Source organism: Lytechinus variegatus, chromosome 9 (genome assembly GCF_018143015.1).
Source record: "Lytechinus variegatus isolate NC3 chromosome 9, Lvar_3.0, whole genome shotgun sequence".
Taxonomy (NCBI): domain Eukaryota; kingdom Metazoa; phylum Echinodermata; class Echinoidea; order Temnopleuroida; family Toxopneustidae; genus Lytechinus; species Lytechinus variegatus.
In genome coordinates, this window is record NC_054748.1 from 34,179,589 (window position 1) to 34,202,706 (window position 23,118).

General features: G+C 37.6%; 1 protein-coding gene across 3 annotated transcripts; it reads right to left on the reverse strand.

The window, feature by feature from the left end:
• Window positions 1-39: 39 nt before the first annotated feature.
• On the reverse strand, window positions 40-21,305 carry LOC121422062. Of its 3 annotated transcripts, none has more exons than XM_041616867.1 (12): window positions 21,163-21,305; window positions 16,773-16,943; window positions 15,234-15,368; window positions 12,524-12,629; window positions 12,074-12,185; window positions 9,918-9,995; window positions 9,122-9,240; window positions 8,340-8,449; window positions 7,392-7,467; window positions 6,437-6,508; window positions 2,940-3,073; window positions 40-2,073 (listed from the first exon to the last, which is right to left on the reverse strand). In XM_041616867.1, the coding sequence occupies exons 2-12, from the start codon at window positions 16,938-16,940 to the stop codon at window positions 1,921-1,923; spliced, it is 1,263 nt and encodes a 420-aa protein (XP_041472801.1). In that variant the 5' UTR covers window positions 16,941-16,943; window positions 21,163-21,305; the 3' UTR covers window positions 40-1,920. The 3 variants fall into 3 exon arrangements, with proteins under 3 accessions (XP_041472801.1, XP_041472800.1, XP_041472802.1); XM_041616866.1 differs by lacking the exon at window positions 21,163-21,305 and adding an exon at window positions 20,805-20,918; XM_041616868.1 differs by lacking the exon at window positions 21,163-21,305 and adding an exon at window positions 20,858-20,899.
• Window positions 21,306-23,118: the final 1,813 nt, after the last annotated feature.

The following is a 23,118-nucleotide window of genomic DNA, read 5'->3' on the forward strand; positions in this document are numbered from 1 at the left end:
AGGGCAAAAAGCTCTTAAGTCATCTCAGAAACTGTTTTGTACAATAAGCTACCTGCTTGATTTTAAGTATGACATCTTGTTGGAGTTTAAAATTGGAGAAATATGCAGAATTACAACATGAACATATATATGTTCCGGTATACAAGTTTTACCCTACCAAAATTTGAATTTTAAGTATGCTCAAATCACCATGGTGACAGCTGCCTAAATGTATTTTTGAAAAAAAAGTTACTTTGCTCTGAAATATAACATAAAGGTTGGCAAACAAGGTACAAATTGTGCCAAAATAATCATTTAATTCTATCAATTTCAACTTAACAGCTTTCCACATAATTTGAACCATGTAATATAGCCCAGTCCCACATACTGCAAATTGTGTAATCGATTTGTGCCAGCACTTATATACATAGTCCAGTCCCATGCACTGAATATGATGTCAGCAATAATTACATACCAACTTATGCCGAAACAAATCAATATTTTAAACAGAATTGGACGGTAAGGAGCATACCATTCTCCCTAAACGAGGCAATAAAAGTAATGCAGAAATGTGCCCTACAGAAAAGTGGTCATGCCCGTAAAATATTGCATTTCAAGTCTAGTTTCTATTTTATCCCGCTTCCATGATTTTCTTTCAGAATTCATTTCACAAGACCAAGAAACCCTGACTAGATCCTATCCTACAATAAATACACACAGCAACATTCCATAATGATGCCTGACTCGTTACCAAAAATATGTTCCAGGGGGTGTTTCACAAGAGTCAAGTGTGACTAAAAGCAACCACACACCTCATGATTGTTCTAAAACCAGATTTTGGAATAAAATGTGGTAGAATATGATGTGAATATCGAGAAATTGAACATCTTACTGTGTACACTTCCAGATTATTGAACAAATACTTATGTTCGAATCTAATACTGTGCTACCATCATTATTGGTACAAAAGTGAATTGACTTATTCATTAGTACAAAAGTGAATTGACTATATAATCACTATGACCTCATAGCAATCGTACAATTCGCTGCGATTTGATACCAATTTAGCCTTTATTCCAGAATAAAAGCGTGCAATCATCCAAAATTGTTATTTTAGTATTCTTAAAGTTAATTTGAACCTCAAATAAATGGATACATTTCATTCAAGTTTTCAGAAAATAAGCAAAGTGCGATTTGTTCCAAAATCGGATCATGGACGAGTCAAAAAGGTGTTATAAGTCATTCATAACTTGACAAACAGCTTCATGAAATGGCCCATGTGTATCAACAAGTTTCATAAAAACTGTCATTAAAGGCAAGTTCCACGCTAATGTTAAAGGCTACCGAAATCCTGCAATGCGTTTGGCCAAGCGCTACTTTGTTACAGATTTCAAGCATTTCTAATTGAACACAGAATTCATGAAACAGGACCCCAACATTCTAAAGTTTCAATTTTCTATCGACAAAGTTATTTTTCAACAGTAGATTTGGCATTTATATTTCAAAGGTATTACATCTCCCAAAGGATGAAAATATAAAATCTGTTTGTAACCAGAAGGAAAATTAGTTTCTTTTCACCCATTCGGATACAGAAATGTCCCATTCCACAGGATAAATAAAGGTGCAATCAGTTCTGGACGCAAATGGGCAGAATAATGCTATACCATACCATATATTCCAACTATTATTGGTAGGTGGCGATTGTGCACAAGGTTTTGATTTCACGCTTATTGTGATGTTTCCCTATTATAAATATAAACCATTATAGTAACAAAAAATTATGAGAACTCATTCACGAAATGCGCAAAAATGAAACCGTTGTAATGATAAAGCCACCGCCAAAATACAAATTTATACAGTATATATGGTTTTAAAACTCCTTCTGACCACAAACAGTATCTATGCAATATGATCTATAATCTACAAGCTAGAATCTATAAACTACAATCTTCGCGCACCTTTCTTGATCGGGACCTCGCCGGCAGTGTTTAATCTCGGCCTCGGGAGGTCGCCGAACATCTCCGTTCCGTCGTTGACGCTGAATGATAGCGCCCTCATGCTGGCGACCATGTGATCGGGTTCTGGCATTGGGACCTGAAAAAAATATATAAAATATCATGAAGATCCAGAATATTCTTGAGTGGTCCTGTGATGTAGAGCTATTTTCATCATTGTAAATTAGTAATACTATTTATAGACTATTTCAAGACTTTTGGCTCAAGAGCATTTTTAATCTTTGTTGAGAATTCTGATGCATGCCGATTCTCTCTTCAATAAAGGAAACAAAAACGAAAGCATTTAACCAATACATGCATTTAAAATTTCTATAACATTCATGCTCAAAATGTCAAAAGCTTTTGAACACAAAGAGTCTATAAAAACAATTGCTTTCATCTTGTATTGGACACATTCTAACCCTTCTGAAAGCAACTGCATGCACTTTGTGATTTTCAATTATGCCAGTCCTGATAAAACTGAAGTTAACATTGATATTCAATTTGTGTTGAATCACAGTGTTTTTATACTGATCTTTTGTTTTTCCTGAATCAATATATTTCAATAAAATAAAATAAAGTATTTCACAATGTACAAGAGTTTCAAAATTCAAAGTGTTGCCAATTTGAGTAATGACTACCTTCATTTCAGCTCATTTTTTGTAAATGAGTACTTTCCTTCTATCTAATTAGCATGCACTTTTATAGATTTAGTGTAATCATCATTCCTCAATTGCAATTTAATAATCATTATACTCTTTAAATTGGTAATGCACCTTCAAACATGTCATCAAAGTGGTATTTAGAAAATTGGCTATTATTTAAACTTGATGTTTCACTTATGATGCATTCTGAGAGGAGTTACTTTCATGTCTAATGTTGTTTCTTTTATACTATGAATGAGGGTTACAAAATTTCAATCGTTGCCAATTTGAATATAAAGATTACATCTAAATAAATCTTTACCTTCTCTTCCGCTTCCTCTTCGAACGAGTGCTTCTCCTTCTTCCACATCGGCATGGAGATGGGAACGGATGTCGCGTACTCGTGATGCACTCTCGTCACCGGCGCGCCCACATTCTCATCATTCAGCGAATTATCTGAATGGATACAGATTAGGGAAAAGATTAATTCTTTTTTTCCTGAGATACCTGTTTAGTTCACCAGCCCAATTGTGTTACATTGTATTACAGTTTACATTGGGTGATTTCAAGTTCAGTGTTGACCTTTTGGTGTTGGTGTTAGGTCAATTTTTAAACGATTATAACACTGAACATATAATGAAGATTACAGTTTACCAGGGAAAAAAATACAAGGGGGCTCGGGGCGATTTTGCCCCCGAAATGCCCTAAAGAGCCCTGGAAAACTAAAATGGAGCCCCTGAAATTCATATAGGATCCAATGTAAACTTTAACACAAATTAGGATATTTAGGCTAGTGAGCTCAAAAATAGCCCCGGAAAATAAATTATTAATTTTTTCCCTGCAGTTTACATTGGGTGATCTCAAGTTCAGTGTTGACCTTTTGGTGTTGTTGTTAGGTCAATTTTTAAACGATTATAACACTGAACATATAATGAAGATTACAGTTTACATTGGGTGATTTCAAGTTCAGTGTTGACCTTTTGGTGTTGGTGTTAGGTCAATTTTTAAACGATTATAACACTGAACATATAATGAAGATTACAGTTTACATTGGGTGATTTCAAGTTCAGTGTTGACCTTTTGGTGTTGGTGTTAGGTCAATTTTTAAACGATTATAACACTGAACATATAATGAAGATTACAGTTTACATTGGGTGATTTCAAGTTCAGTGTTGACCTTTTGGTGTTGGTGTTAGGTCAATTTTTAAACGATTACAACACTGAACACTGAACATATAATGAAGATTACAGTTTACATTGGGTGATTTCAAGTTCAGTGTTGACCTTTTGGTGTTGGTGTTAGGTCAATTTTTAAACGATTATAACACTGAACATATAATGACGATGGTCCCAAAAGTCAATTACTAGTTGTTGAGATGTCAATAATGTGATCTGGATCAGTTATGGAAACTCTGAATAAGTTTTGGAGCTAGGGGAAGCAATCTAAATTTCAACACCAACACCAAGGCCAACACTGGACTTGAAATCACCCATTGGGCCCTATGGGAATTCCTGGGAATCTGGAAAACAAGTCATAAAAATCTAGGAACCAGCAGGATTTAGACCTGTCATATACTGCTTTCTAGGCACCAACCCAACCAGCGGGCCATCACTGGTCCATGGCACAATTATGATATAGAAACAAAGACCTTTATAACCCCTCTGATTTTACTCTAACTCAAATTCACAGTCCACCATTGACATCAGACAAAGTTGGATGAGACAAAATGGCCTGTATTCTCAAAAGAGGTTTCAATCGTACCAAGGTCTACGTAAGTAACGGTGTATTAACCGCACCTTTTTCTCGGCGGGATAGAAGCAAAAGTCGGGGGTGCGGTTTATACACGGTGACGGGTTTGAGCCAGCCCGCCGTAACCCCTCCCGTACATGTACGATGTCTGCCAGTTCACAACACATTGAGTGGCCGGGCGTAGCCGCCCAGGCAATGTCGTTTAGAGGGGTATGAGCCGCGGGTAATGGGAAGCGATTATTACGATCTTAATTAAATATTGTCCAAAACAAACGCACCCACCTTCATGACACTAATTTTGACTTTATTCTCGATTCAAAGTAGTGAAGTTCCCTAGCTAAGTTAAAAGAGACGCCAAGCATACTCGGTAATATTTTGTCACCGCTGAGCGAGAGTTGAGTGAGCTTAGAGATTGCGTTGTAATATGGTTATAGTGCGACTTAAGCTGGCGCTATTCAAAGTTCCGTTTCGCGCCAGCTTGTTTTTTTTCCTTCCTGTTTGCTTTTCATAAGATACCATGTAAACCACGCACGAGAGAGACGGCACGAAGCCGTAAAAAACAACTGGAAAAAATGTCAATTTCTTTGTTTCTTGAACCTTCCTGTAATCCTGTATCCAAAATTCATGCTAAGACATCAAATTTCTGAAAGTGATTGTGAGGTTGTGATGCAAGAAATGTGAATGTTTCTTCCTCCTACGCTGGGAAAGACACAGATCATAATTTGATAAGATGTACTGGCATGACTGCTACTGTATCGTAGTTTGCAATGTAATGGCAGTGCTGTGTGTGTGTACACTGTGACTGTGAGGTGAGTGTGTAAGTGGCCAATATTGTCGGGACCGTTCTTTCTTTCTAACATTTGTAGATGAATTGATCAAGAACAGCAGATTTCCGCATACCGGTAATCTCTTTGGATACTTTGAAATCTTAACCCTATCTAGGCCGGGGGGGGGCCTCGGAGCCCCCCCTCAGCGAATCGCGCGATATTTTTCGCCGTGTGAAATTTTTTTACCACCTCGCTCGCTGAGTTTTTACTTTCAAGTCTTGCGCAACTTTTGAGACCAATTTTGCGTCACCCGGGTATGTGGTTCCGAAATTACGCAACATTATGTAAGTGCATGTCAGACCGAAAATTGCTCAAAAACGTGATTTCGTGTACAAAGTCAATGCAAATTGTGTTTTCAACCAAAATTCATAAATGTATGATTATTTTTAGTTTTGCCAGTCTAAATGTATTCATTTTATGATTTTTATGATCACAGAAGAGTCCCCAACAAATTTCATTGAAAAAACAATGAAAAACAAAAGGTCAAAAAAACAAAGAAATACATAAGAAATTGCAAAAAACAATATAATACATAAGAAAATGATTTGATATCACAATTTTTTTCATGTATTCTTGCTAAGGACACCACAAAGAGTTTCTATACCAAAAATTAGTACATTTGGAGCTTTATTTAGGGAGTTAGAGGAAAAAGTATGATTTCGCATACTAATTACGCATAAATTAGCATAATCACTAAATAGCGATTCGCATGAAATAAATTACTATACAATCTTGTAGATTATGTCCCAGACAACCCGCGTGCCAATTTTCGGCGCGATCGCGCGGTCGATAGCCGAGATCTTAGGGGGGCCTGGGAGGCCCCCCCCTGGCCATAGGAACTCCCAAAATACCCCGGCCTAGATAGGGTTAAACTTAGTTTTTGTTTCTTCGTACCTCAAATATGCATGTAAATGTGAGAAGAATTTTTTTTTTTTTTCAAGTCCAAAGTTGGGGGTGCAGTTAATACACCGTTGCTTATGGTATGCAGATTTTTGTAAATGATTACACTTATTTCATTGCATACACTTGGAAAAGTCAAATTATTTCATCTCATACACTTCAAAAGTCAAATTATGAATGCGCGCTGCTGGCAAAGCACTCCTCATTGAAGCGTGATTAAACAATAAATCTGCAGAAACCATGACTTTTACAGTAAAATTGAAACCTCTTTCGAGAATGCGAGCCAATGTGTGATAGACAATGTGGGATTTCATTGGGTGGCAATTCAGCTAAGTTTCTTACCATCTGTACTGCTTTCATCAGACTCAAAGAAAGGTTCTTCGTCTTGGGTGAATCCCTCAAGATCAAACATGGCTGAAATAACAGGAATCAAAGAAAATGTATTTAGTATTTTACAAGAATCTGGGGCCGACCGCTTGAAAGAATCTTATTAGAGACGGTCGTTCATCATATCATAATACGGAGAACAATGTGGCTTTTTTAAACAAATTATTTGCAAACATATCTATTCACTCATTAAAGTGAACAAAGACCTTTGATTACAGATATTTTATGAAATGTCAAATAATCATAATATATTCAATATTGATCAAATTGATTTTTATAATTGAAAATAAATTTACATAAGGTGCCTCACAAGGTGTATCATTATAAACAGGACATTCTTTTCAGTCCCTATCATGCTTTTACAATTTCTGATCAAACTAAGACAGACATTCCCTCTGCCCGAAACGTCCAAGTCTTCTCTCCTATACATCTCCTTTCATTGATGCATGCCAACCTTCTCTCATCTACTCAAGCCTCTCTCACCTCTCCAACTCAACCAGCCTTCTACACCAGCTTAATGCTCAAGCTGCTCACCCTGCCTACTACTCAAGCTTCCCACTCCTGGTTAACAGTTGTTTTATAGATTACACTAATTTAAATGCAGTGTTTTCATGATAAAGGAATAGATTTAGTTATTGAATGTCGATGATTGTATCCTGAAATCTTGTGATCAAATGTACACTAATTGTAGCCAAAATATCTCTCATTTTGTGCTACAGGAAATCAACTGTAGAACTGACTACAACATTACTTTAGAGTTGGTACTGTATCACTCAAATGCAAATATTCAAAATTGAAACCCCAGATAACAAAGTGGGTGTTATGAAAAGGAAATTGATAAGCTTACTTTTAATAGAATAAGGGGAATTAGAGGGTGGGCCTTTTCTACGGGAAGCCATAAGAAACTTACTGTCTGCATCCGAGCTTGTTCTGGTGACTTCACGGTGAGTTGTATGGGCAGGAACAGATCTAGCAATACTGCTATGCTGTATAGATACACATGGAATGAAGGAGTATTCGTGATGAAGATTGTATATGAAAATTTATATTGCCACAGTGAGTACCCAGGGGCAGATCCAGAATTTTCCAAGGGGAGGGGGGAATTTGGTTAGTTTAAAAAAAAAAAATTGACAAGCAAAAAAAAACAAGGCATCACTCCTGAATGAAGGCGATTTATGTCAAAATTTGACAAGCCACCATTCCCCCAAAACATTTTACTTGCATTTGCTTCACATTTTCATCATTTTTTTAAATGACTCGGGGGGGGGAAGGGCGGGCCAGATGTGCCCATACCTGGATCCGCCACTTTGCGAAACTCATCGCTACCACCATCATCAAAGTCATCAGCAGCAGCAGAAGCAGTGTCATTATCTCCATCATCATTTCAACCATGAAATGATTTAATTGAATTGTCTATCATTTTTTTAACAGAAATACTGCACGATATAAATGCTGAGGATCATTATCATCAATCATCATCATCATCATATCACCACCACACCCCCCACTGCTATCTTCATCATTATCATCTTCATTATCATCAAAATCATCATATCATTACCATCATCATCACCATCATCATTATAATCATCATCTTCATCATTATCATCATCGCCATCACCACCATCATCATCATCATCACCATCACCATCACCACCATCATCATCACCATCACCATCATCATCACCATCACCATCATCATCATCATCATCATCACCACCATCATCATCATCACCATCATCATCATCACCATCATCATCATCATCACCATCATCACTACCATCATCATCATCACCCTCGTCATCATCAACATCACTACCACCATCATCAACATAAATGAAGATTTGATTAACCCTACCGGTACTCTTCTAGCTTGCTGTGGGATGGGTCGGCTTTTGGCCATGGACGGAGTGAATTGACCCATAGGGGCTCTCGATGCTGGTACAGATGAGGCAAGTTTGTCTGATGCTGCAAGGAAAGTAATAATTATCACTTAATATCATTGAATCACGAAACTAAGAAATTGGTGGGGAGGGAGTAAGATCATTTCAGAACAGAGACCCTCCACATGTAAACTATATTTTACAAGTAAATTTAGTTTGGTATATACATTCTTTTTTAATAGTGGAAAATAAAGTTGTATTTGAAATGAATCGACTTGCTCAGCTTCGGTGTAGTACAAGGATATACTATGCTACATGCCATGACTTATTGCCTAAAATTTCAAAGTCAGCATGATGAAAATTCAATTAAAACAGCTGATCATATGGAAAAACAATTCCATGGAATGTTACCAGATCTAGCCTTACATTCATTTGTAAGACTGTTTCTGCCGTAACTGATCTTTTTATCTATTCGCATCTATTTTAAACAGTCCCAGGCCTTAAAACTGGTGTGATAGATGGGGTTAGGTTACTGTCCTTTGAATGAGTTTATCTAAACTTGTCACATTCCATCCCGTTGTAGAAAATGGGTACTCGGTAGGAAGGAATTCCTTGATTGTTTCAGCAACTGATTATGATAGCCATGTTAAGGCCATGGCAATAGTATGCAGCACATTACTTTAATTTGTGCAATATAAATGTTGAATATAATTTCATCGTGTTTATTGTCCTATTTTATACTCGTGACTATACTCACATCTAGTTTGTACAGTCCCAGGCCTTGAAATTGGCGTGGTAGGTGGGGTTAGGGTATTGTCCAACATAGCATCTGATAGCGAGTCTTCCAGGTTTCTCTCTTCAGCATTTAGAATGACACTAGGAATCAAATGAAAGAAAACTGTTTGCATAATTTTGCATAATTTCCACTTAGACCCATTTTCTCTAAAATAAGCACTTGTTCTAACACCACTTAGACTAAATGATTTAATACACTGTTTATGAAAGAAATTTTCATTTGACAAACTGCAAAATGAAAATTAGCCCACCTGGGCAAAAATTAGACAGAGGGAGTATAAGAACAAGGAATTCCTCAGAAAGCTGTGAGCACCGGAGTAGGTAGACAAGCTTAGACAAGGTAATAGAGGATCGCCTTGACCACATAACAAGGCAGATATGTGCGCTATACAAATACCCCACATATATTACAATTACAGTTGATGAACCTATGTGGTGGTAGATTATCTGAGAATTAGATCAGCTGGATATAGAACATGTGAATATAGAACATCACCATTTGGCTGTGTGATTATGTGCTAGAAGCGGTACACTGGTGGAATCTATACATTATCAGCTTATAATCACTGTGAAAGCCTTGGCCTTCGGCAATTCTTGCAAGCCCAGTGAGATAGTCAACGAACATCAGATACATAATAGTCTGATCTCGAGGTTGACATCCCACCGGTAGTAGAAAAAAGAGAGAAAAGGGGATTTTTTTTTAGTATAAATTTTTTAATTAGTGTAGAGGACATACAGAAATCTTTCCCAAAACTTACCCAACCATAACATTTTTATCCTGGTATGCTCTCTTCTGCAGCTGGCTGAATGCTGCCTTCTGTTCCTCACTGTATCTCCTGAAAGAAATCAAGAAATATTTAAATGTTTGTTGAAATGGACACTTTTCCCTTGTCAAAGGAAGACAAGTACCAACGAAGGCAAAAACATATGAATATGTAGGGCCATCACATGCAAATATGTCAAATAAAGGAGTGGCCTGACAGCTCTTCTCATTCTAAACAAAGCTTGGAAAATCACTGTCATGACTGCCAACAATACCATCAACCTTGTAAACAAGAGATCATTTTACATTCCAAATGTTTTGACAAAACGACTTTTAAATCTGACTTTCCAACATGAAAGTCCAGAGGCTGCACCGTAAGTAATATAGGACAGCAGAGAAAACTTAACTTCCAGGGTAAGAAAGGTAATCTTCGAACATGAAGTGCTCAGAATCCACAGTAGTCGACATCATTTAAGTCCAGACAAATTCAACTCAACTCGATTAGAGAAACACGATCACAGGATTTGGCTACCAAAGAGCCGATCATCTCTCATATTCTACAACATATGCCAACAGCAGACTCCCATGACAATGGAAAACTACCAGATCAAATCTTCCAAAACTTTCAGACACAACCTAGACCAAGTAAACAGCATCATCATTATTGGAATCCAACTTAAATTGATCAAAGTGAATTGTTGTATTCAACACACATTGTTTGGTACTTGCTTCCAGACTGTTTATCTAGAAAAGTTCTTTTGTTTCTTTTGCAGATAACGCAAGTCTAGACACAACAGAATGCTGGGAATTTAAGAAAGATACAATGTTTTTATCAGATGATAACAATACAGTGCCTAGGAAGCCGATGTCAATGATATGCACACAATGCTTTTCAAGCTGACAGGTGCGTGTGTGTATATATATAGACTAAAGAATGTTAGGAAACTCGGTCAACAACAATCACTTAATATATAATGCAAAACATTATGATAAAACTTTCTTTCCATTCATTTTCCTCTTCAAGTTTCTTCCTTTCTCAACTTTATCATAATTACCCCCCCCCTTCCTGACATCCCTGCACCTTTGTCTTTCCATCATTCAACATGGGATCTTCTCTTTGTATAATTATGATACAATGCATTTAGACAGGTACATTACACCTCGGTCACATTTGCTCTATGGCGGCCGTACGGCGAGTCAAAAACAGCCGTTTTATTCATTTTTATACAAACCACCTATATGTAGCTGGTACAACTAAAAAATGATATTAAAACAGCTGTTTTCAACTCGCCGTACGGCCGCCGTAAAGCAAATGTGACCAAGGTATAGAGACTACCCAAGGGAGGTAAGAAAAACGGTAAATTGCCAATTAATCCACTCACCACATGGTCTACCATCATTTAGTCTAATGCCATATCGTCCATCAACAATGCGTCTAACAGCCATTTGGTCCAATAATCACTTTATCTAATCACCAGTTCGTCTATGACCATTTCGTCTTGTAACCATTTTGTCTAATACCCATTCTCTTTCGATTCATTTTGCCTAATTAACATTCAGTCAAATTAGTCCAAATGGTATATGGACTAAATGACTATTGGACCAACTGGTTATTAGATGAAATGGTGAGTGAACAAAATGGCAATTAGACCGTGTGGATAGTCATGGCTAGTTTATCTCTACCCCCCCCCTCCCCGCCCACATGTATCTCCACTGCCCCCTCATTCTCTGTTTTTCCTTCTCTATCCCATGTCCAGAGCTGCCAACTCTCAGTATTTTTAAAGCTGAAAATCAGTATATTGATGATGACATCAGTATTTTGCTTGAAACCATCGGTATTCTTATTTTTCAGTACTAAATACTGAAATACTAACAAGAGCATTTCAGTATTTTAAAAGTAGAAAACCAGTATTTTGGTGAGGAAATCAGTATTTCCAAAGAAATGCCATAGGACAACACATAAAACTGAAACTCAGAAATCAGTATTTTGCATGAAACTATCAGTATTCTTCTCATTTTTCAGTACTAAATACTGAAAATCAGTACTAGTTGGAACCTCTGTACTTGGCAGCTCTGCATGTCCCATATCTAGTTTTTTCTCTGCACCCCCCCCCCTTTCTATCTCTATTTCTCCCTTACTCTCTGTCTTACCTTATTCTCTCTTCCATGGCTAATTTTTCTCTGCTGATATATTTGTTGAGATGATCTTGTAGCTGCGCTACGGTCTTCCTTATCACCTCCTGGTTACCAGTCATTGGATGTACTGTTTAGAAAAAAAAATTGGAAAAATTTCTATTTTTTTGTTATATTTTTTTCTTTCTTGTAATTTATACAGATGATACATGTAGTATTAAATAATAACATTATTTATCTGTACTGCTCCCTCCCCTCCCCCAAAACAGTAATTTTCAATTTTTTTCTGTTTCTGAAAACCTGTAATTCCATTTCAAACTTGATCTAAGTTTCGTTTTGCAAATGCAAATTCAATGAATTTTTATATAAAAGGTAAAGAACCAAAACATATTTTCTATTTTAATGCAGGCCCACCGGTAAACAGAATATTATTGCTCCACTTTGACAGGGTGAATCTATTTACTGTACCTAATGATGAACTGTTTGATTTCTCTCCACTATCTGTCAAGACGACTTTGTACAGCGTTGAGAATGCTGCCGATGACTGGATACTATCTTGTCTCGTCTCATCGCTCTACGAAAAGAAGAAAAAGTAACAGTGAGAATATTAGTACAGGGGAGTTTTTTACAAAAGGACTTGTATTATTTGACAAATTCTGTTTGTCGGATGGTTACAACAGTAACAATTCTTCTCAACCAATCAAATTCAAGGAAAGTTCACAGATCTGGGTCCCGTCTTACAAAGAATTATAAATGATCCAATCAACCTCAACTGTATGGAAATCTATCCACGTCATATTGTTTTCTACAGGAAATTTGCAAAATCACCAGTTTGTAAACAAAGAAAAGTACACTGAACTTTCAAGGAAAGGATGGATGAAGGAATACACATGCACATCATATCTAGTAAACATTTTGAACAAACTTGCAATTCAGATGTTGACATTGCTGGCTTTCCATAGTTGTGGTTGATTGGATCAATCGCAACTCTTTGTAAGACGTGGCCCTGACAACTTGGGACAAATATGTTGATGCAGTGCTCCACAGGGACCCGTTTCATATTGCAAGGGTGCCAGTAAGTATTAATCATTGTGCCTGAAATAGAGCTAGTACTTGTTAGAATTTTGTGTGTTGAATACTAGTAATATAAAGCTTGAAATTGCTCAAAATAATATAAAAATGTGTAATATCGACTCTCTCATGTGCATATCACACATGTTTTGCATATAAGGTGACAAAACCTTTACTCCTGCAACTGTTGCTCCGGTCTTTGATATCTCAGAGGGCATAGGGTTCAAGTTAGGATTGTGAAAGAGTTTTTGGTTCTGAAGAATGTAAAAAAATATAGATTAGGGTTCATTTACTTTTTTGAGACTAGGTTTTCATTTTTGGCTTTAACGTGCAGACTTATCAATGCAAATTTCACCGAAGCATATATACAACGGTTTGTGCAATGATAGAAACTTTAAACTGTTATATCATTCTAATTTGTACAACTAACAAGATAAAAGTACATCTGATTTTGATAGAAATCTTCAATTTTTTTTTTGCATGTAAGATTTTCATAAACCCGTACTTATTAACTCTTGCATGCTGAATTAATATTGGGGGATAATAATAATTGTTTCCATGTTATTTTCATCAATTCAAGATTTCCATATTGCACCATTGATACTTATAATTATTGTATAGAGTAGATGTTATCCAAGAACTGTTGCCTTTTATTAGCTTCTCTAATTTGAAGGTGGAGGAGAAAACTAATTATCATGATTGTTGAATGTAATTGTACGAATGTGCAAAATTGCAATCCCAGCGTGCAAAGGGTTAAAACCTCTTGTTTTTCAGGTAAAGTAGCCATCAAGCGATTAGGCTATAGATAAAAGTCAATAGGTTTGAGAGCTGAAGAGAACATTGAGGGGCTAAAATAATTCTTCCTTTTCTCATTTTCCTGAAAATCAAGCCTAGAACATTGTGCTGGCTTCCAAGGGTGGCTTTTCTTTCTCTTTTATTTTTTTTTATAAAGTTGATCTTTTGATTTATAGCAAGCTGCTATAAATAGGTAAAAGGGAAAGGCAGGGGAAACCAACCTCATGAAACAAAATGTCAATGGGATATCATATTCCTGTGTAAGATAGAAATCTACGTCATGAAAGCAATCAAATATGCAGCATGGAGGTACATTAGCATTCGAAGTGGATTTTTTGCAAAACTATGTTACACTTTACAATACAAAAAGGTTATTTCATAATAGCATGTAATAAATACATTGTAAAGAATAATAACCCTGTATCCCAAGTTTACTTGTGCATTATTTATTGGGGAAGTCTATCCTGACGTGAAGTTGATATCATAAAAAACAAACAAATTATACAAACTTGTTATCGTTGAAATTCTATAAAAGAACAGAATTCTTAATTATTCTAACATTTTAATTTTGTGATTTAACATGCTAGCAGAACCCCCCCCCCCCTGGATCATTTAAAGCCTTCTCAGATAATTTAAAATGATATCCCCTCGGCATTCAATAATTACAAATGTTTTGTATGGTTTCCCTACAGGTGAATTACACCAACACTAGAAAAACAACCCTATTATTCAACGTCAGTTTGACATCTAGAAAAACACCTGATAGTCATTTAAAGGTAAATGCTAGTTTTGGTAACGATATCAAAATGAGTTCGTACAGAATCCAATGAAATGACCACCAAAGTGTCTGTTTGTATAAATAAAACGCATGTGCCAAAGGATTCTGGAAGAAATTGTGTAATTGCTGAGAAATCAGCAAATAAGCACGGGATTCAGGTAGGGCGTCGGGCCCGACGCCCTAAGCAATAATTATACATTGTCCCACGTGCCCATATCTGTGTTGGGGATTTTCGGAGTGAACATTTTTCAGCGTAGATTTCAAGATTTCACAAAGTCCAGTTTATGTAACTGTACCAGATCTAGATCCTCGATGATATACTGGCAATTAAGCCTTGTTTTACAGACTTTCTCATGAAATCAGTGTTAACTTCAACTACTGGAATTTCTCCAGTATTTCACCAGTATTAAAACAGCATTGGTATATTTATAAACTGGTGCTGTCACAACACTTCTCAAATTAGATTCAACTTCAAGGTTGGTGTCAAATTACTGTCTACGTTTCGCAGTGTAATCTGAACTCTTGAGTACATACCACAAGTCTGGTGTTAACAAGCACCCTTTCCAAGCCCTTGGTGGCATGGGTAGCGTAAGCCGGTATCTTGCAGTTAACACAGGTCCTGATACACCAGTCTGCTACTGTTGTCTTGTGCACAAGGTACTTCTGCTCCTAAAGTGTTAATAAGGTGTTGAGAAACACATAAAATACATATTAGACTGAATAGCAATTGGACCAAGTGGCAATTCAACCAAATTGACATTAGACCAAATGGGTTTTGCGTATATGGCATCAGACTATCTAGACAAACTGCTTGTAGACCAAATGAATATCAACCACTCAGACGAGACACAAAAGATTGTTTTTAACATGAACAGCCCAGGAAGGGGATAATCTGTAGAACAGGCAGGAAATTTATTTCACAGTTGAACATCTGGCTGTCTATCTCTCTACAAAGTAACTGTGCATATAAATTTCCACATACATGTACATGCCTACAAGTATACTGTACAGTAATAGTTCGGTGACTACATGTCCACTGAACATGTATGTACCTCGATAATCTTTACTTTAAGATCAAAACCCATTGCATAAAGTAACTAGTACATATGGTAACTTTGCCATCCATTGATAACTTCTCTGAAGTCCTTGATCTTGATTGGCTTCTTAACACTGTAACCATGGCAAATTTACAAAAATAGCTCTTTGTATGCAAATGATTTGATGTGAAACAAGTGTGGTCCCATACACGAAAACTTAAAGACAAAAGATAAGTTCTAATGATCAGATTGAAATGTGGTAGAAACACTGACATTTACATTCTACACAGGAGGGGATCCAGGAGGGGGTGGAATGTGTAAGCACAGCCTAAAAAAAATTAATATAATTGTGCATTCCATGGCACGCCTTTATTGCATACCTTATACACTGTAAAATACCTTTATTTGGAAACAAATTTCGTACATCATAAGATTTTTTTTGTCATAAAATCATAATGGCCCGAATTCACAAAGGTGGTTTTGAAAACCCACGGGATAGTCCATGGTTTATGCAGATTTCCTGTATAAATCACGCTTAATTTTATCAGGCGGGTGTATGTAAATGTCCAATCCTGATACATGCTTTTGTCACAGTGCACCAAATTGACGCCTGTTGCTGTGGTTATCAACGCTATTTTATTCATGAGTACACAGTTTTAATTCATGAGTCCATTCTTCAAACAGTGGACTCATGAATAAAAGCGTATCTAGCCATGGTAACAGGCGTCAATTTGGCGCACTGTGACAAATGCGCGCATCAGCATTGGACATTTTTCATACACACGCCCGATACGCGCTAAATTAAACGTAATTTATACAGGAAATCTGCATAAACCATGGACTCAACCGTGGGTTTTCAAAACCACCTTTGTGAATTCGGGCCAATAAGTTCATACCAGAAGTCACTCAGAATGCATAAATTTCTTGCCTCTTCATGCGTTGATATATTTATTTTCAGTTACTGGTACCTAAAATCATTTCAAATTATGTAGAGAAACACAATATTTCCAACAAGTGGATACATGTATGTAATTACCTCTGTGACTCCGCCTAAGTCCAACTGCACCTCGGCGATGTCACGCTCAAAGAAGGGCGCCCTCAGTTGGTCGATGGACAGGCCAAGGAGGGTGGGGTCCAAAGGTCGAAGGTCATCTCCTTTGGTGTGGATGTTGATGTTCAGACACTCGCAGGTTAGTTTACCCATGATCTAAATAAGAAAAATGAAAAAAAAATTAAATCATTAAAGGTCAAGTCAGCCCCTGAAAATTGTTGATTTGAGTCGAAAGATGAATATCAAACAAGCTTTACACTGAAAATTTCATCAAAATCGGCTGTAAAATTCAAGAGTTATGACTTTTTTAATTTTCGCTTATTTTTCACAAAACAGTTATGTCACAAAGTGGAATTTTTATTTGGTTACCCGAGAAGAATGTGCCTAATTTGCATAGTATTTTTGTACAGGTGTTTGGAATTTTCTTGATTGGCCTGGAATTTTCTTGATCGGCCAGATCACTAGATAGGGTTAGGATGATAAGTGTATGTACGCTCGAAAAATATAATTCTAGTTATTTTCTAATCCTTGTTACGTAATTTACGGATTTTAAGGATTTGTTTTCTCGTAATATTGAGTGAAAACAATATACCTGTATGTATACTAAATATCTTTTCATATTGGCTGTTTCAAAGTTTAACAAATCCTTAACGGAATAATATCTTCTGGGTGGTTCCGCGACTCCACTGCTTGTTGGCATTTTACGTTAGATAGATTATTGCAGGTCCTGGTTCTGGTGCAGGTCAGACTGCAATCGTCCTTCCAGAAACTTCCTTAATTGGCTAACCCAACCCACCCCCTGACAGTTATATGATTTGACCTTTAAAGAATGGAATCCTTGGAGCAAGTATGTGTGAAAGCAGGCTAATCAACCAATAAGATAATGGTTTGAGCAAAATTGGTCAAGCAATGAATGAGAACAATGAACATTTGAGTGTCACAATCAAATGCAATCGAGATCCTGCCATTGGCAATGCAGCCAAGATCTGTGACATCACTCATTTACAACCCTCCCCTTCGGACACTGAAAATATTTTGTTTGGCTCCACAGCTTCTTGGTTACAGACAGGTCATCTTGTGATGAAACTCCAAGTATGAAAGGGGCCCCTCATGTCTGCGCACCTTACAATTTAACTTTAATAGGCATCTCTCTCTATTAAACAAACTTTTAAAAAACTGTAAGCGAGCAAAGCAAACCAACAACAAGTGGAATGCCTCTGGCCGTCTCACCTGCATCACGCGGTTCAATATAGCAGCAGTGCTGACTTTGCATACTACTCTGACTCGCACAAGATGTTCAGTGATACATGGTTACTCTTATGTCCTCTTTTTATGAACTAGACCAATAAACTTACAGAGATATGATGGTTATTCAACAAAAAACCCCAACATGGCCAAAGTTCATTGACCTTACATGACCTTTGACCTTGATCATGTGACCTGAAACTCGAACAGGATGTTCAGTGATACTTGATTACTCTTATGTACAAGTTTCATGAATCAGATCCATAAACTTTCAAAGTTATGATGGTAATTCAACAGATACACCCAATTCGGCTAAAGTTCATTGACCTTTGACCTTGGACATGTGACCTGAAACACGCACAGGATGTTCAGTGATACTTGATTACTCTAATGTCCAAGTTTAACGAACTAGACCAATAAACTTTCAAAGTTATGATGGTAATTCAACAGATATCCCTGATTCGGCCAAAGTTCATTGACCCTAAATGACCTTTGACCTTAATCATGAGACCTGAAACTTGCACAAAATGTTCAGTGATGCTTGATTACTATTATGTCCAAGTTTCATGAATCAGATCCATAAACTTTCAAAGTTATGATGGGAATTCAACAGATATCCCCAATTCGGCCAAAGTTCATTGACCCTAAATGACCTTTGACCTTGATCATGTGACCTGAAACTTGCACAAAATGTTCAGTGATGCTTGATTACTATTATGTCCAAGTTTCATGAATCAGATCCATAAACTTTCAAAGTTATGATGGGAATTCAACAGATATCCCCAATTCGTCCAAAGTTCATTGACCCTAAATGACCTTTGACCTTGGTCATGTGACGTGAAACTCATGCAGGATGTTCATTGATACTTGATTAACCTTATGTCCAAGTTTCATGAACTAGGTCCATATATTTTCTAAGTTATGATGACATTTCAAAAACTTAACCTCAGGTTAAGATTGCGATGTTGATTCCTCCAACATGGTCTAAGTTCATTGACCCTAAATGACCTTTGACCTTGGTCATGTGACATGAAACTCTAATAGGATGTTCAGTAATAATTGATTAACCTTATGGCCAAGTTTTATTAACTAGGTCCATATACTTTCTAAGTTATGATGTCATTTCAAAAACTTAACCTCAGGTTAAGATTTGATGTTGACGCCGCCGCCGCCGCCGCCGTCGCCGTCGGAAAAGCGGCGCCTATAGTCTCACTTGCTTCGCAGGTGAGACAAAAATTACCCTTTTAAAATCAATACAAAGATCTCATTCTTTAATGGACTGACATAATATTTATAAAATCATTTCATGTTTCATCCCATTTCATTCCCGTTCTTTCTTTCTATTCTTTTCTTAGTCGTGAAATTTTTTTGGGGGGGACCATGGCCTCAAGCCGGCCCCCATCTGTATGCTGGGGATTGCTATCACCCCCATCTAAAAAATACAGAACTCTTATAACAAACACACAGCCAGGGCAAGGTTCTTTCTTCAATCATTCGTCGGCATGTTTGTATTACTGTATTACAATTTGTAATACAGTAATACAAACATGACGACGAACGATTGAAGAATCTAACACTGTGGCGCAAATTCACAAAGGTGGTTTTAAAACTTTAAATTTCCTTGACTTCCTTCTCCCTTCCTCTTCTGTTTCATTTCATTCTTTCTCTCCTTCCATCCATTATTTTCTCTTTTTGTTTCATTCTCTCCTCCCTTCATTCTTCCTTTCTTTATTTTATTTTTTTTCTTCTAATTCTTTCCCCTTATTCGTTATTTCCCTTCCTTTGTTTTGTCAATCTTCCTCCTGGTTCACACAGAGTTAATTAAAAAAAAGCTTGCTGGTTGTGACTTTGTGCATGTTTTGTGTCTGACTTGTGACCCCGGGGGGCACTCAACCAAAAAATTGGTGGGGGTGTGCCGCGGGCGAGACAAAAAAACGGGGGCCTTGGAGCGGGCTTATTGTAAAAAGGAGGGTCCTCGGAACGGGCTTCGGAACTACAAATGTTTGTGAAAATGGGGGTCCTTGGAACGGATCGCCAGCATTGTGAGTGCGTATGCCTCCCCCTATGGAACGGACATGTGTGCATGATCAGCTAGCGCGGCCTCCACTGGTTCGCTCGCGGAGAGCTGAGGCGATGGTAGGACAGCGCTCTGCGGACACTTTTCACCAAAATTGCAGATGAATGCGATCGGAACGGCGTAACGAAAAATATGCAAAGCTCTGGAGCGGATTTCTTTCTTCTTTTTTCTCGATAAGAAAATGCTATGCCTTGGAACGGAAATTTGAGTGTAAAAATGGGGGTCCCCTCCGCGACACATACCCACTATACATTCTATATACCCAGTTGTTGTGTGTCCGGATGATCAGTTTTAGAAAGTCATTTGGAAAAATTTACAAGCGATGTTAATCATTATTATAGGGATCTAAATCATAAATGTTTACTTTAGTAGCCTACAAAATATTATAAAGAACAAAATAGATGATTGCAACTAGTATTGAATTCGTATTTTTAGTGTAATCCAAAGACAAAAAAGAAGGCTTCAAAAATACAAAGTCAAAGTGTCCGGACACCCGACCCCCCATCGTACTGAGTGCCCCCCCCCCCCCCCCCCGACTTGGGACTTGTCATTTTCTCACTCACTGACTCAGCTCTCATGTCTCAGACCTTTTCTCTACGTTAGATCTACCGTACCGTACTCTATCTAAATTAATAACAAAAAAATACAACGAAGACTAGATCTAGACCCTATCTCTGAACAATTAGCCTACTTACCGTTTTTCAGCTTGCTGATCGATGTTAATTGTTTAATAGTTAATATAGTCTACCTGTAGCTGTATTTACACTCCCTTCGTCATCGTTCTATTCTAATCAGCTGAAATAAAGAGCACAGAGTTAGAGCGACAGAAGACATTTCGACCATAGTACCACATAATTGCCGGCCACCAGTTCACATTCGGCGTACTTTTCTGACCTGACTGAAGGGGAAATAAAAAGATGGCTGAAGAAATTCTCGTTTCTAATTAAAAAGTACCTGTATCAAAACTGGACTGCTAACAATGCCATTTTCAAGATAGTTATCAATCAAAGTATTCTTAGATCCTTACTGCCTTTGCTTTTCTGTGATACTCACCAAAACGAATAAATTTGGAAGTAAGTAACTCGTATTGGCGAAAATCTTGTAGAGAATAATCGTTGGACGAGATGTTAGTGTTCTCTTTGAAGGGGCATGTGAAGTGAATGCGAAACTTGGATGTGGGATCGCAGAGATCACGCACGTAAATCCATTTGCTGCGGTTGAATCATGTGACACAGACAGGACTCGTTTTCTTAAACTAAATATATACCTTCGCATTGTTCGATATTACTATCAATCTAACTAAAGACGTGATTTCAATCTTGTATTTTCGTCATCAATCCTGCGGAAATATTCTGGAAGCAAGATACCAACTACGCACCTGTGCAAAAATGGGCCCTGGAACTCCAGGCACGACCAAAACATCATTGACCCAATTTCCCTGCCCAATTTCAACGACTAATAATCAATATGAAAAAATTACAAAATTCCGGGACAAAATTGAAATCATAATTGATCTCGTTTGCTGAAAAACAATACTTGATTACGAACTGTTGCCTGATCATGTTTACGTTTGGTTAATTGTGGTTGGCCGCTCTGCCGAAGGAATCAACAGAGGGGAGGGGGTCTAAGGGGCCCTTGAAACTTAAGGGACACTGGACCGACGCCATGCTGCTTTTACGTACATTTAAAAAAAAATAGTCCAGAAAACACGTCCGTATATAATAATAATATAGGGTATTTATATTGCGCACATTTCCACCTTGTTAGGTGCTCAAGGCGCTCCTATCCGGGGCTCCTATATTATCCGGCTAAGCTAGGCGTTCATAGCGCAAACAGCTTCTTGAGGAATTACTTCCTACCGGTACCCATTTACCTCACCTGGGTTGAGTGCAGCACATTGTGGATCAGTTTCTTGCTGAAGGAAATTACGCATGGCTGGGATTCGAACCCACGACCCTCTGTTTCAAAGTCCGAAGACTAATCCACTGGGCCACAACGCTCCACAGTATATACGCAACGATTGCCCCCGCCCGGCCTCACTGAAATTTGGAATACCTTTTTAAATGAGCTTCACCCCCTCCCCCCCCCCCCGAAAAAAAAAGAGTGGAAAAAGTCCTTAGATTTTACACTAAAACATGCTCAAATGCCCACGCAACAATATGCTTCACTCCCTTGCTTTCGAAATTTTCACTTATCCTGACCTGCCCCTCCCCCTGGAAAAAATTCTGCATACCCCCCCCGGGGGGGAGGCCACTTACATTGACGAGTGGATACCATGCGCGACCAAAAAAAAACGCGTAAAAAGAATGTCTTTTTCAAGACAAAAATAATGAATAAAGGTATCTATTTCGCTCGGAAAAATATACGTGGTTAGGGTCATATATGCGGGGATGATAAAACAAAATAAAAAATTGTTTTATAAAGGACGTCCTTTTTGCCCCAACATTACGTGTTTACAATCCGATTTGCGCGAGGTGTGGAAGGTGGGTCGTACTAAACCAAAATAATGGTGTCTAAAGGTAAATCCGACGACCGACGTACGGATTCGTGAACAATAAAATATCTCTGTACTCGTTTAGGGGTTCATTTCAGGGAATATATTCGTTTTGTTTCCAATACATGTTAAGGGGTGCACTTTCAGAATATGGAAAATACATCGATGTACTTAATTGTTTAGGGGCTCAAATCTGGGAATACTTTCCAATAGTATTTGTTCCCAATACTTGTTAAGGGTTGGGTTTCACACACTAATACTTGTTAAGGGGTGCATTTTCAGAAGATGGAAAACACGTGTTTAGGGTGCTTTTCAAGACCCCGTGGTCACGCATGATATCCACTCGTCAATGGAAGTGGCCACCTGGATACGGCCATATGCATGCCTGACAACAATAATTTGTTACGTCAATATCACCACTCTAAATGAAATCACAAATAATTTTGAAACATAGTTCCATTTTTACGCATATCATGCGCACTATACTTTTTCAACAGCCTATATAGCTGTTGAAA

What these genes read in the sequence shown, in the direction of transcription:
- LOC121422062 (XM_041616867.1), bottom strand. Translation starts at nt 16,940, where the DNA reads ATGGGTAAACTAACCTGCGAGTGTCTGAACATCAACATCCACACCAAA. An exon ending in TGGGACTGTACAAACTAGAT is followed by an intron (nt 8,450 to 9,121) that starts GTGAGTATAGTC and finishes CTTTCCTTGCAG; the next exon opens with CATCAGACAAACTTGCCTCA. An exon ending in AGCAAGCTAGAAGAGTACCG is followed by an intron (nt 7,468 to 8,339) that starts GTAGGGTTAATC and finishes GTATCTATACAG; the next exon opens with CATAGCAGTATTGCTAGATC.